Here is a 15625-nt window from a genome sequence, read left to right as displayed (position 1 = left end):
AATTTACTTTTTAATCTTTGTTCTTGTTTGGAGTTAAATTCAACGAAATCAAATTAATTAAATGTAAATATAAATGAAACCAAACAGGGTGTCGTTGACGGCGTGACGGGGGTATTTACAAAACCGATAGAAGGCGCTCGCGATCAGGGCGTAGAAGGGTTCTTCAAGGGGCTGGGAAAGGGCGCGATGGGGCTAGTTGCCCGTCCTACAGCAGGCGTTGTAGACTTCGCCTCTGGTTCGCTCGATGCTGTTAAGAGGTGACCTTGACACTTTAGGATTTGCATGACTTTTGTATATGGGTGCCGTTGCTTTGCTTTTTATTTGACAAGACTAATTTGCAGCATATAATTTGATTTGATATATAATGTGAATTGCGCTTTATTGTGGAATTGCTTTCTGTTATTGAGTGATTATTTTACAGAGCATAAATGTTTTTTTTTTTTACATTTTTGTTACTAAATTGCATCTCTAATGAATTAAAAAGACAGTTTGTTATATTAAATATATTTACAGGTAGGTGCTTTTGTAAATACAGCGATTATATAAATTAACATATGCATCGTATACATTACTGAAAGTAAATAAACTCACAACCCCTATGAAATTGTACAATTTGATTTGAAAGTGCATTCATAAAAATATGGTAAGTTGGACATACCATTTTAGTAAATTTTGATATTATTAAGTCATGGACCATGAGGAGGGGGGGGGGACAGGATACGGATAACTCCATAATGCTATTCATATCTATAGATGATGGTTACAACTTTCTGTTAGTGGGCTGTTAGTTTGACATTCCAAGTTGTAAAGAAAAGTATAGAATTTCGTAAGAGCAGTAACGCTGGTTGTTCGTAGGGAGTAGTGGATGGTGTGTGTGGTATAGTCGTCCGCCCATTGCAAGGCGCTCATGAGGGCGGCGCGGGGGGATTCGTTAAGGGACTAGGCCAAGGTGCCCTAGGACTACTCGTGAGGCCAGTCGGCGGCGTAGTTGACTTCACTTCTGGATTGCTCACCTCTGTTAGAAGGTTCCAGTAGTGCCATCCTATTATTGGTCAAGTGTAGTGCAGATGTAATTTGAATATAAAATTCTTTTCGATACTAGAATCTATTACAATAGAATAGAAATCATTATTTATATAGATGTATTTATTAAGCTTATTAATTTTTTTTAATAATATAATACTGACATTAGGCTGGGAACGTTGTTACCTATTGTGTAGAATTGCAAGGATATCGAAGAGAAGAAGAAGGCAATTACTCTTTTCAAACCAATTTAACTACAAAATAATACTATATTTGTTTGGGGTTTTGTCCAATACTATTTTTACTACTATTACAACTATAATTAGGAGTATAATTACCTTTATAAATTACTAGTATTTATTTTTAGTCTTTGAAAGTTCTAGTATTTTGCTGCTAGAGAATAGTGTAGCAAATGGCAGCTATGTAAATTAGCTAAACGTTAATACCTAGATAAAAAAAAAAGAAACTTTCTTTAAAAGTAATGTAGTAAATCATTACACTTATTAAACAGTATTTTTATTTTATGTTGTATATGCACTGTAAAATAATGCTTGCTTGTTTTCGTCATGGTTTGATTTATTTTGCTTTATATTAATATTATCAAAGCTTTGTTATATTATATTGTTTAATAAATTATTTCTTATAGATAACTCTTTGATAGTTAGTAACCTTTAACTTGCATTTTACGTAACAGAGCGGCAGATTTCTCTGAGGAAGTGACTAAACGTCGCGCAGCGCGTTACCTACCGGCTGACTCAGGGGTTAGGCCTTATTCGAGGCTTCAGGCTGAAGGATATAAAATACTTTCAGAACTTGAAAAGGTTTGTTTTATATTTCACCCATTAGTGTTGTTTACACGTGATATTAATAAACTATTGGGTAAAAATTACTTAGTAGATTACCAAAACTCAGAGAAAGGTCTACTTGATTAAGTAGATAGATTCACTTATAAAAGGGGCAATTTAATCTTTTAATACATACATAAATACATTCACTATCGTTCTTTTAATAGATGATAATGGAATGGCAGCCTGCCTCATCATATCCTATCATCCCTCATTGATGTTCCGCTTGCGCTAACGGTATACGCTGGCGGGGCACCAGTGAGGGATGATAAGTGAGAATGAAAGGGCAGGTCAGTTAGCCCATCGTGATGAGGAGATGAATGCACCTGGAATTCAGCACGATGGTTATAAATTGAAATATTTTGGCATATAAAATTATAAATAAACTGGGTACAGAAGAATAATACCTGAGTTCTCAGGAATGGCAACGCATGGGGGGTATCGTGGGCGAAACAGTATACTCTGTTATGTCCATGGTACTGCTCATGTTTTTAGGTGACGGTTGCCACTTTCCATCAGGTGGGCCGTCAGCTTGTTTGCCATTCTAAGTTGTATAAAAAAAAATAGTATTGAATTACTTTGACAGGAGTTTGTTAAATACTGCTTAGACAGAGAGTGTTTTAAACTGTATTTGTTGTCTCAGTACAAAAAATATTTGTATTTATTTTGTAATTGTTACTGTACAGGGTAAATTTGTGAGTACGGATAACTACCAGGCGCATGTGTGGGTGATACCAGCTAAAGAGGTGGCCATGTGCACTGATAAACGGCTTCTCTACTTGGAGAAGAATAACGTGTTCGGCGGATGGCAGGTCAGTTTTATTTTTATGCTAACTGTTTATTTAACTTAATAGTGTTTTATACATTTATCTAAAAAAATGGCCAATTCTGTTCGGCCTTAAGAATAATTTAGGAAACCACTACATATATGAGTATCATGCGATTTACGTGAATGTTTGAGAATTGATTCTAATGTATTTTTTGTGCAAGCAACTAATAACTGTTTGTTTGTAACACTTAAGTACAGCAATGTCTTAAATTCAGAGTTTTTAAGAAAAAAAAATTAATATAATGACGTATTTATCCCATAAAAGGGATTACTACCAGTCTATCTTTCATGTTTGATAGAAATTGTAAATTGGTCGGGACAAAAAAAGAGCTAATTAAAAAAAAATCAGAGCTAATTAAAATGATAGGCGTCACGGTTACAACACGAGCATAATATTGATACTGGACAAAATAACATATTTAAATGATACCTAATACAACTAAAAGGACTATATCTCAATGCTTAATACTTCTAATATTTTAAATAATACATTAATCATCACTGTACTGTGCATTTTAAAGTGTATCTAAAAAGTATTACTCCAATTGAACAGATCGTGTGGACATACCTCTGGTCGGAGATTCCCGAAGTGCCAACAGCTGTAAATAAAGGTGTCTACATACCGACTGCCAAAAAGAAGGTGCTAGGAATGTTCCCGAGTTCCGGTTCGGGCAAAATTATATTGCTATACGACGAACAGCAAAAGAAATATTTACTGGCGCAGTGCGAGCGGCTAATGCGTTCGCAGCGTTGACTAGAACAGGTAGAAAGAATTTCCCCCACTGAGTGGTTGGGAGAATTCTTTCTACTTATATTCGATTATCGCACCGCGTTGCTTACTCTCGCCTATCACTTTAACATGCACCATTTGAGCCCGAAAGGTTTCCGCTGAAAACTATTTATGAGAGTGCTGAGAGCAGTGCTTTAATTTGGATAAACTTTTTTTTTTACTCGTGCTTCTTTAAGAGCGTGTGCTTGTTGTGTTCCAGTCTTTCTCGGAAACACCTTTGTTTTTCTATTATACAGTATGAATGTTTAAGTTATTCTCGAAATTAATTAAAGATTGACTCTCTCATAGACACATTTTGAGTCCATATAAATTGCCAACGTATAAGTCAATGAATGTCTAAATCGTTTCATTGTGCTGTATATTTGTGTATCACAGAAACACTATTATGTTAATGTTTATCAGATATTTAGTTTATTTATTGTATTTTGATTGATCTTATAATTTTATACCACCATCTACACAATTGAGATTAAATACGTTAGTTCAAGTTGATTTCAGCTTTTAAATATACCAATATGCATTTATGAGACTCAATGTTCAGTCTTCCGTTACAGTTATGTACTTTATACGATTATGGAATAGTTATTATGAATGTGTGATATCGTTTACTTAATCTACATTTAATTTATATAGAACGATCTTTCTGGCTCCAAATAGATGTGGTATGAATTGTGCTATAAAATAAATAATTATTTATTGGATTACTTTTATATAAACATAAAAAATATACAGTAGAACATATAACTTCTTTTTTTGAAATCGGTTAAAGTTAACTTTTGTAATAACAATTTATTTGAATGTTACTACATAAAGAACTTAATTAAATGTAACGTTGTGTTCTTTTACAGGAACCTAAAAGTACAAAGTTATTAAAATGTTTTTTTTTTTTGTTGTCGTTGCAGTATATGTGACTGTGTGTTTTGTTGTTCATATTGAGAGATTTACTTGTCATAGTTGAGGCGTTCCAATACCAGTGCCTTAAGGTCGATGTATAGAAATATTTGTTTGATAATGTTGCTTGTTCCATATTTGAATATATCGTGAAGTTAATCAGTTTGTATGACAAATATAATCAGTTGAAGTCAGTGCTATTTGCCTATTATGCGACTGCCTTAAGAATCGCATTCAAGTTGTAAAATTTTGTTCATTTTGTACTATTTTTATTTTGTTTCTTATTTTATGTTGATTTACATTTGACGCATACATTTTACTAATTGTCTATAGCACACTTTACTAATTGTTTTTATGGTCTCTTATTATTCAAGCTACTGTACAACAATTTTGTAATAAATATAAGAAAATACTATACAGATTGTTGTCATTTCATTTACATTTTTAACAATAAAAACTAATTTACTGTGATTTATGATTTATTATATGTAACATATAGGTAAGTTCCGTTCACACACGCACTAATCGACTTAAACTACATATGGTACCTTGAATTATGAGATACTAGGACATCATGCGTTATAAAAACTAAACTGGAAAAATATGGTAGACAATTCAAGCACTCAGGTCATAATAAATTGTGAAAAGTTCCTAACCTAAACACATACCCAGAACCTTATTTACGTAAAACTATGTGATTACCATTACCCCTGGAGGTCATGAAAAGATAAGATGTTCAATAAAAGTTAACGTAAATAAATTGTACAATATGTAATAATCATCATATCAGCCTTTAACTGTCCACTGCTGAACATAAACCTTCCCCTTGGGGGGATAGATATAGATTACGTTATATAGAGTACGTTATATTTAGTCTATGGAATACTGTAATATCCAAGGTACCCCTTATGCATTGCTATTCTTGAGGATTAATTGTTGTCTCCTTATCTAATAAATTTTACTATATTCCGACTTTCAAATTGAAACACAGCCTTAAAAGCGTAGCTACTTAGCAGCAAAAATAGGAGTGGGTAAGAGACCCATGCAGATGACTTTGCACAATGACATCTGATAAAATATGGTAGTTAAACGAGTAAGTAGGTATATTATTTGAAGATATTAGGCACACGATTTAATAGCAATGATTAATATGTAAAATTTCACCATAAACCCACTCCTTATGGACGTGTTACAATCAAATGGCGTTATAAAGTGTTTTATATTCGAACAATAAAACAGGCGTTCTGACGACTTACGTCTTTCAATGTAATGACGTCTTCATTATCTATGGACGTTAAAATTTAAGAATCGTTAACTCAATAATCCCTTTAGAACCTATAATGGTGACCTCGACTTTATCCACACATGTTTCTACTGTGTTTACATGGCTGTGTTTTGATTTGAACGGGATATTGCAGTGAAATTACAGAGAACAAAGGCATAACACTTTAGTCCTCAGAAAAGGTAACGAATGAGGGGTACAATGGACGACACAGTCTATTCTATGATGTCTATGTTGTAGTTCATGTCTATCATCAACTTGTTTGCCATTCTGTTGCATAAAAAAAAAGTATTAGGTACAAATAAGATATATTCTGTCATCTGGCCCCGGCATAGAATGGGCCAGCCTTTCCTTTCCCGTGGGTGTCGTAAAAGAAGGCTAAAGGGAGGGACGAGGAAAGAGGGATGGGCAGCAACGTCACCAAAGTGTAACTGCGGTTGTAAACCCGTTTGTTAACTACTGTCTAATTCTTCTAAAAGTGGGAGACCCATGTGCAGCAGTGGACAGTTACTGCTAATATGATTATGATAATGAAGATATAGGCGATGATGAAGACATGTTGCATCGTACGCATCGTAACGAATTCAAAAAGTTGATACAAAATTAAAAATTCAACCACGATGGTTTCTAGAGCTCATTCTAGCGGTAACCAAATAAGCTCTCTACGTTAATATCGACTATCTGATAATATCGGCCTTATAGTTCTACGATTTAATTCTACTTGTAGAATAGAACGGACTGAAAAAAAAAGTTTTACTAGTAGAACAAAACTGACTAAAAACCTAGGTCTATTAATAAGAAAGAAGGGATGAGAAATTAATTTGCATCCGGATTGTTCAAAGATTTAGTTACATTATTTTTTTATTATAAGGTAAGAAACCTCTTTGCATTTTTAAAGTTTACATCTATATAAATTCAGAGAAGAAATAAATACGTTTCATATAAATATTATTCTAGAAAATGGAACTAGATTATGGAATAGTATTTGAAAAAAAAAAACTCGACGGGTAGTTCTTTTACACGAGGAATATAAATATTATAAAAACTGTATTTATAAAGACGGCGCATTGGAAGCACTCCGAGTAAAAACTCGGTTAGTTAGTATAAAGTTATATTTTTCCGTTTCATAATTTTCACATGATATTAGCATAAAATCTTTGAAGCTAACACAAAGTTGTGTATTCGCAAACTAAACATTAGAATCTACGAGCAAACTGTGTAGTTGCGTACACATAACCGTTCTATTGGAAACTAGTTTGCTGGTTCTGAAAGCAGTTTCACATCATCTTAATCCCACGCGAAGCTAACAATCGGACTGTTACTATCCTAAACACATTTAAACAGTGTGCATAATGCTGTTAAGTTTAAGAAGGTTTGTTTAAAAATTACTTAGTTATTGATGTATATATTGAGATGTATCTGCGAAGGTTTCGGACAGGTATTAGGTAGGTAGGTACAGGGAAGTAATAGAATTAAACTCACATCTCTATTACAAAATCAAATTATCTTCAAGCGGATTATTTCTAATATACAAATCTATTGAGTATTTGCTTTGTTGTATTTTGTATTTAATATTTTTATTAAAATTCTGTATAATTAAATTATTTAAAAAAATAAATCTTAAGTGGAATTTCGTATTTATGCAGTTAAGTTGACATGAAACTGTTTTATTACCATGGGTGTAATAGTGTTGCCAATGTTGTGGCCTATACTCATATATGGTTATCACTTTTCATCAGGTTGGTCGTCAGTTTGTTTTTCATTCCACGTGTACATAAAAAGTAACCATGACAAGAACGAGTAGGATACGATTGTTGGAATACTAAGTGATCATTCGAAGAATTATTCAGCAATATACCCAATTAATAACTGAAGAAAACAAAGTTTATTGAAAGTTTGTTTAGGACCACAATTGCAGAGTAGACGTATTGTATATAATGAGAAATTTAAATAATAGCCCCCATCATGTATTTAACAAGTAAACTCAGCGGACAATGTGTTAACGACCAAACTTATTCTACGAGTTACTAAATTACATATGTTATAAATTCATCGTAGAACGTATCGCAGTATATATCGGCCGATCGAGGCCCGACGGAGATTTTTTATTTGACTGTATTTTTTGTGTGTATATTATAATATACTCGTATTTCTTCGCTAGTTCTGAACCTATTTTGTTGGTTTTGTACCCAAAGTCGATTAAAAAGATGTCAATATACAATTAGTATTAAAGGTCAAAATATAATACTTGTAATTTTTTTTAATGCAACTTAGAATGGCAAACAAGCTGACCGCCCACCTAATGGAAAGTGGTAACCGTCGCCTATAGATTGTAATGATTTAAAACAACAACCAAGATTGATAAAATATTAGATGGGTTCTCAATAAATAAATTAACAGATATAGTTATTGTTGAGGTACGTAAATATTAATAAAAGACTCTCCTTTGTTAGTCGTGTTTATTCTTTCTATTATAATCGGAATTACTATATTAATATCATAGGAAAAACTCTCTATCTTCCTTAATTTTATGCAGAATGAAAGAGTATATAACCAAGGGATAAGAGAACGAACTGTCATAGAACAGATTTTTTATTAATTTATTTTTTATTAATATATTTTACGGCTCTGAATGTAACAAATTTTTTATAACACACAGTGTTGCTATCTTGTAAATGTTGTCAGAAATCCGTATTATTGTTATATTAGTTCTCAATTCTCTTAGAGAGAAGTGTGGACTGAAAGACGATGTAGTGACAAAAATTGAAAAAGGAATGTTGCGTTGGTTTGGTCATTTGGAGAGGATGGATGAAAGAAGAATTACGAAAGAGATTTATCGAGCAAGAATGAATGGAGATGTCGGTAGGGGCCGCCCTAGACGGACGTATGTCGACCAAATAGGCGACGTGCTGAAGAAGGGCCAAATTAAAAGTACCCGTAACCGACGAGCGTGTATGACAAGATTGATGAATGTGGAAGAAGCGAAAGAGGTTTGTTTGAATCGAAGCATTTGGCGTTCCATTGTTTCTGCCTACCCTAATGGGAGACAGGCGTGACAGATATGTATGTATGTATGTATGTAGTTCTCAATAATTATTCTTATAAAACCTGTTCTTAATGGTATCCAAAATATTATATTTATCCAAAAAATATATCAAAAACATGAAAATAAGTAATTCCATATCATACAAGTTTAAAATCTTATAGGAGTATTATTGTACAACAGTATAGCATACAGGCTTTTTTCTGGTCAAGCTATTAGCCTTAATTAGCGCAAAAACCATTAACTACACATAAGAACACTGTGAATTACCCAAGGATACACAGTATGACTTCTAAAATTAATTTTGTACTTTGCCTTGTGCACATAGGTAGGCGTTTATTATACTATGCATATTTAATAAACAATTTTGACAATTTATTTAAAAAAAACTGGTAATATACCTAAAACAAAAAAAAAAGTGATATGAAATAATCATACATAAATAAATTGATATAAAAAGTAGTTATTTGTTCAATGAATCATAAAACTCAGCGCAATAAAATAGTTTCTATTCATATGTTTGTTTGTAGTAATCTTAGTTACGTATGTTTATTTACTTACTGTTAATGTTTACCTATCTTTCTATTTACAAAAAATAATTAGTTAATTTTAAACTCGCCTTCTTTACACATATTTTGAAGTCACAATTGGGAGTTAATACAACACAATTACAGGTAACTAACATCTACGTACATAATTTTTATTGAAGACGTTTTAAAGTGATTTGTACCATGTCATTATCAAGGCATTATTTGGTAGCCTGCGTTGTATCTTCGGCCACCCTCACATTTTCCATACTGTTGAAAGCTTATATCTATCTTCTTTATTGAGATTTTTCTGATATTTCCTAAGTTCAATCTCCTTACATAGGTACTAGCTGAGGATAATAAAATAACGACAATAGTGATATTTTGAGGGTAGTCGAAGAAACTGCGCGGCCTGCCAAAAGTGAAAGTGCTAAATCCTACCGTAACCACAACATGGTTTGAACCACGTGTAGTCACAGTAATGTCGGCAATAAAAATCAGGTATGTAAGTACTATTTACGTGTAATCGCGTCGCGTCAAGCCCCGATTATGAATTTAAAAAAGTAAGTATTGTAGTTAGTACCCAACGCACAAGCTTTGTTTAGTTTTGAACTAGATGGCGCTGTGTTGATATTTATATCGCCAGTGGTATTATATTCATTATTATTATCATAATTACCTAGTTGTCACGATGTTCAAATATTATCGTAAACAACAAAACATGTAACTAATGTAATGAATATTGTACTGATGCAATGCATTTGTAATGAGACATGATTGTGATTGCTCTGAGTATTTGTACTATTTCATATTGTAACCACTTTAATTTGAGTGCAATAAATTGATTGTATTAATGAATTTTGGATGTTTTAATAAATTAACATCTATGTCTATAGATATGCGTTACAAAATTTTATTTCTTAACATCTCTACATCAATGGAAATGTTTTTAGGTAAGTATAATGCCTTTCGTGTTACAGGTGTTCGTGGGCGATGGTAGCCGCTTTCCATTAGGTGCTTTCCTAACAATAAAAAAAAAAGTATGGTAAAATAAAAGAAAGAATTCTTATAATGCAAAATTCTCCGTCCATCTGTACGACCGACCGCACACAGATACAGATAGTAGGTACAGAAATTATAATATGGTATTGTAGTTTATAGCTATAGAATTTCTATTACACTACACCTTCGATAAACCATGATAGAATGTTATATTCCTAATGATATACCTCATACTAGGTATTATGCAAAATAAAGAAATAAATTCAATCATTAAGAATTATTATTAAATTTTAATATATCGATAATGACATGTATAATATATGACCACAAAACTTCAGCTTTAAGGAAACTCTACGAAGAATTATTGGCTGTTTGTCAAAAGAAAATTAAAAGAAATATACTTGTGTTAAAAAAAAACAGACAAAATTGAATTAAAACTATAAGAAGAAAAACGGAGGTAAAGACGTGAGAAGACGTGTAAAACAACTAAAATGGCAGTGGGTTGGACATACTTACCGAATGGAAAATACTAGGTGAACACAGACACAAGAATGGTAATGAAAACAAGACAGACCAAAAAGAAGATAAATAGATATTATTTTTACATACAGAGCTGGACTGGATCGGATGAGGAAAGTGTGAGAGAGGGACGTATGGGAAAATTTAGGGGAGGTCTTCACCACAGAGGTATCATCGCTACGGATGTCTAATTTCATTATTTAACTTGTACAAGAATAAGAAAAATAATTTTTAATAAGATATATGTATAATTGCTTATAAAGTGATAGAATAAACGCTTTCTTATTTTTATTTACTTTATTTTTGTCATATATTAGCGTGTTACAGTTAATATAAAACATATTGTAATTACTTGTCTGAGTTTAACTTTATTAAAGGTATTGAGGTATGTACGTAGGTATTTATTATGTAAATCTAAAATACACCACTTAATAACCACCAACAAGTCCGTTTTACTCTTCGCCAATCTCTTGCAAAATAAAAGATAGTTTCAAATATTCGCCCATTCGAAATATAATATTTCCTTAGATATTATTTTCACAGTTAATTTACTTCTCTACCAAAGAGACGTTTCCTTTGGTCGAAGATTGTTTGCACAGAAATTTACTTAATGTAATTAAAATCATTGTTTTAATTAAGAAATTCTGCCCATAGTGAAGGGAAGCTGGAAAAATTAATGTAATTAAACAGAATATTTTATTAGAGGTATGTTTAAGATGATTTAATAACACCTATTTATTTAGTGGAGTCTTCAAGCGTAATCGGATTTCGGTTTTAATGTCAAAAGAGAATAAGTTAGTTCAGGTTAACTTTGTACATTTATTGATTTTACGAGAAACTAACAGTAGCATCACGTGTTCTAAAGTGTCGACCGTGAATCAACAAATGCAATGTTGTAATATTATGTACTTCGTACTGTACAATTGTGGAATAAATTCTTTTCGTATATTCACCATTATCTCTTTAAATTTAATTAACAAGTTGCTATATGGTTGTTTCTTAGAATATTAAATAATTTTCTTTCGAATTTCCTGAACAAATTTATGAAATTGGCACCTACTAAAATGAAAGAGAAGAATATTGCTCGGTATTTATGCGGTATTTGTTTGCCAATATAACGTTTTCCCGTCGTCACGCCTGCTCAATTCGTATTTCGTACCACCGCGTGTTTGTGAGATCTTACTATGAGTTTTTTTACTGGTTCTAATAAAATATTTTCCTGCTTTCATCTTCACCTACCATCTCTCACTAGTGCCCTGCTAGGGTATACTGATTGCGTAGGCAGGGTTACCATTCCATTTTTAGCCATAAAAAAATGTATAGTAAAATAAAAATCGTTAGTGGGGTGTAAAACTGAAAGTTAAACCATGCTGTAGTATATATTAAAACATACAAAGTCGTGAATAAAAAATTCAATAATAACAAAAATTTCGAACATACCAGAGGGAGACTTTGTACATAAGTCGTTTGCTTGGGTACCTCTATACCATTCGTGTTTTTGCAGTAAAGCGGTTGTGTTTGCAATGCTGTATTTCAGTTTAAAGGATGGCATATGGCAATGAAAGTACAAGGTACAGATGCATAACACCTTAGTCCTTAGGAATGGCAACGCATAAGGGTGTTATGAGCGACACTGTATACTTTGTTATGTTCGTAATACTGATCATTCTGTAGGCGACGATTACCACTTTCAATCGTGCGTGCCGTCAGCTTTCTTGCCATTCTAAGTTGAATAAAAAACTTAAAGTAACAAGTTAGTATAAGAGGATTTTTTCAGTTGGAATCCTAAATGTAGCATCATTATTATTTGGATTGCATCCTATTTTTTTACTTTATTACTTAATATCGACTTAACATACTACTTAGTTTTTCAATATTTACAGGTTCAATTCCCGCAGAGTACAAATATTAATCTGTATCCATGTTTTTTATTAGACTGGGTTCTTAAATACCTATTTTTTATATTAATACATTTATAAAAACAAATTAAGTATGTCTCAGTTCTTTAGTTATCTAATATGATATATGTATATGTATGTTTGTAATCTCTGATTAATCCGGTACTAGATGATACTGTGTAATATGTACCTTCACAATAATAGACAGAGAATATGTGTTTGTATAACATTTAAAAATATATCTTATTAGATAATGGAGACTAATATCGTTGTAGCCGTAAAGTAAAATTTAGAGCGCTCAGATAACTCTGTTGGTTTAAATATTCAACGCTTTTGAAGTTCAGCGAAAAACAAAATTCCCTTAAACATCAAAGAATTCGTCAGAGAACTGATTATTCATAGCCATAGCGTCGAACAGACATCGCATTGTACACTAATAAGTACCTATCCGTTTATAATTCGATTTATATTTTATGCATCTTTAGCGTATTAATACTATGAAAGAGTGAAGGAGAGTTTGTAACTTCATAGTGCTTTAACGGTTGCATCATAAAAGACATAGTTATAGATTAAAAAAAAAATCAAAATCGGTTCCAAATAGTGAAGACACTTCGTACACAAAAATATACCCGTAATTAAGAAAATTCATCGTTTTTATTAAAATAATTTGGAAAGGCTCCATGATCATTTTATGAGTTGTAACTATATGTATAATAATATTAGACAGGTATTCTAGGAAACAATGAATTATGTAACTTATTTAAGGTCCTATAACTTCTGTCCCATTCGTGTTTCTACCGTGAAGCAGTTGTGTTTGCATGGCTTTGTTTCGGTTTCAAGGGTGGGATATGGCAATGAATTTACTACTATAGAGGAATAACACCTGAGTCCTCAGGGATGGCAACACAAGGTATTATAGGGGTGGAGGTATTATGGGCGAAACAGTATACTCTGTTATGTGCATGGTATCCCCCCACGTTACCATTCTTGAGGACTTAGATGTTATTCCTCTGTACCCTGTAAATTTACGTCATATCCCACCCTTCAAACCGAAACACAACCATGCAAACACAACTGCTTTACGGTTGAAACACGAATGGGACAGAGGTACCCAAGCAAACGACTTTTGTACAAAGTCTCCTTCTGGTTTCTATTCGAAGCTGCATAAAAAAAAGAAACTTAATTTTAATAAAATTGATAAGATAAAAAATTCGAGATAAAACCAGTCTTTTTGATTTGAGTCTGAGATGCTATTGTTATTACATAATTATGAAAACGATGGTAGTAAGCAGTGGACCTGAAATAAACTTTATTAATTAATAAAAATTAAGTAAGTCGGCCGCAAATATCACAGAAAAACCGGTGTACTTACGAGTACATATGTTATAAAAAAATGGACGTTAAACACATACATGTTTAAAGTCGATTAATGAAATTATCGTGAGTTTTTTATAAGCTTTATATTGTTTTCGAGAATGCCTAGTCATGTACGTAGGATGGTGATGTGCAATGCGAGTAGGGGTATGAATGACCCGGTGACATTTGGCAGCATTTGTAACGCGTCCGTAAACACTCATAATATGGCCACGCCCGGCATTCATGTGCCAATTTACTTTTACCCTGTTATTTCGTCTAGATTTTATATAATATACTAATAATTATCTATTAATAATAATTATTAATCCATTGTAGCAGTCATAAAAATGAAAGAATAAAGATAGAAGTAAAATTTTGACGGGATATTAATAGAAAATTTTAAAAATCACCACTTAATTTTATCTTGGTAACTTAAAATATCAGTCTTTTGGTATAAAACTAAAAGATATTTGTTTCAGCAGAAAATAAAGTTTAAAAATTTTAAAAGTATAAAACACATGCTGCAGAATGAAAAAGTTTAGTTTTTGGTGTTTAAATCGGGGTTGAACGTAGTGTTTCGAACTATTAAAGAGTTTTAAAAAAAATTCACTGTAGTAATTTATAGATGAAAACTGGAGGTCACCTCTGAGTAATAATAAGTGATGAGCATATTTCACTTTTTTACATAGAAAAAGACAAAATGTTTCGGTTATAAAGGTGGGATATTATAGAACAATGCATAAAGTCATGCAAGTTGACGTATGAAGGATATTATGGCCATGATACTGTCCAAGTCTAGGCGATAGTTAAAACTTTCCGTCCGATGGGCAATCAACTTGTTTGGATTAAGTCTCATAAAAATAGTTAGTACATACATTAATAAATTGCAACAACATTATACTCTTATTTAAGGAGCCAAGCTAAGCAGCGGCTCACGTGGCTATCGAATTAAGTTATGTGCTAATAGATACGGTACGGGAGGTGTCGCCGTCGGTACCGGCAGCACGTTGAGGCCAGATCGGGCCGGCCGCGCTTCACTGCGCTTACCCTATTAATAGGAAATACTAGTCATCTTATACAGTCTCATCGATCGGCTCGTGTACCTTGAACGATGACTTACTTATTCATAGGTGATATCTGTTAGCTATATATTAAATTTTAAATTACCTGCTTATAGTAAAACAAATTAATCCGAATAATGACAGTTGACTTGCCTCCTAACATGTTTAATTGTAAAATGCTGAAAGAAATTTTGGTACGTCCAATGTTACGTTCTCCACATCTGCAATAGTTAACAAATGCCTCTGATTACCCCATTACCGACTACAGTCAACAGCATATTTATTAAAAACAAATACAAGGTAAGTTAGGTAAATATTATAATAACGATATAGATATGCAATGATCACGTAGAAGATTAATTTGTTAAATCATCGATTTATCAACTTAATTATTTCTTTTAAATATTTTAATTAGTTAAAATATCTTTAGAACTTATTGTTAAATATATTTAAATCTAACCTTTATTTCAATCACCAACTTGAAACGGATAATAAAATTATATTAATTTCTTAAATTTTATAAATATGTGTAATTAACATTTAGACGATAATAAAGATT

General features: G+C 32.3%; 1 protein-coding gene across 2 annotated transcripts in view; it reads left to right on the top strand.

Annotated features, from left to right (window-relative positions):
• Nucleotides 1-4799, top strand: part of LOC113515600 (intermembrane lipid transfer protein Vps13) — a 55023-nt gene extending 50224 nt beyond the window's left edge. For both annotated transcript variants that reach the window (XM_052893215.1, XM_052893214.1), the window contains 4 exons: nucleotides 88-257; nucleotides 1718-1844; nucleotides 2555-2680; nucleotides 3251-4799. In XM_052893215.1, the coding sequence (XP_052749175.1) occupies nucleotides 88-257; nucleotides 1718-1844; nucleotides 2555-2680; nucleotides 3251-3451 (624 nt within the window). In that variant the 3' untranslated portion in view covers nucleotides 3452-4799. The remainder of the gene's footprint in view (nucleotides 1-87; nucleotides 258-1717; nucleotides 1845-2554; nucleotides 2681-3250) is intronic.
• Nucleotides 4800-15625: the final 10826 nt, after the last annotated feature.

This window comes from Galleria mellonella, unplaced genomic scaffold (genome assembly GCF_026898425.1).
Source record: "Galleria mellonella isolate WM207_F2 unplaced genomic scaffold, CSIRO_AGI_GalMel_v1 utg173, whole genome shotgun sequence".
Lineage (NCBI taxonomy): Eukaryota > Metazoa > Arthropoda > Insecta > Lepidoptera > Pyralidae > Galleria > Galleria mellonella.
This window is presented reverse-complemented; position numbering and strand designations above follow the sequence as displayed.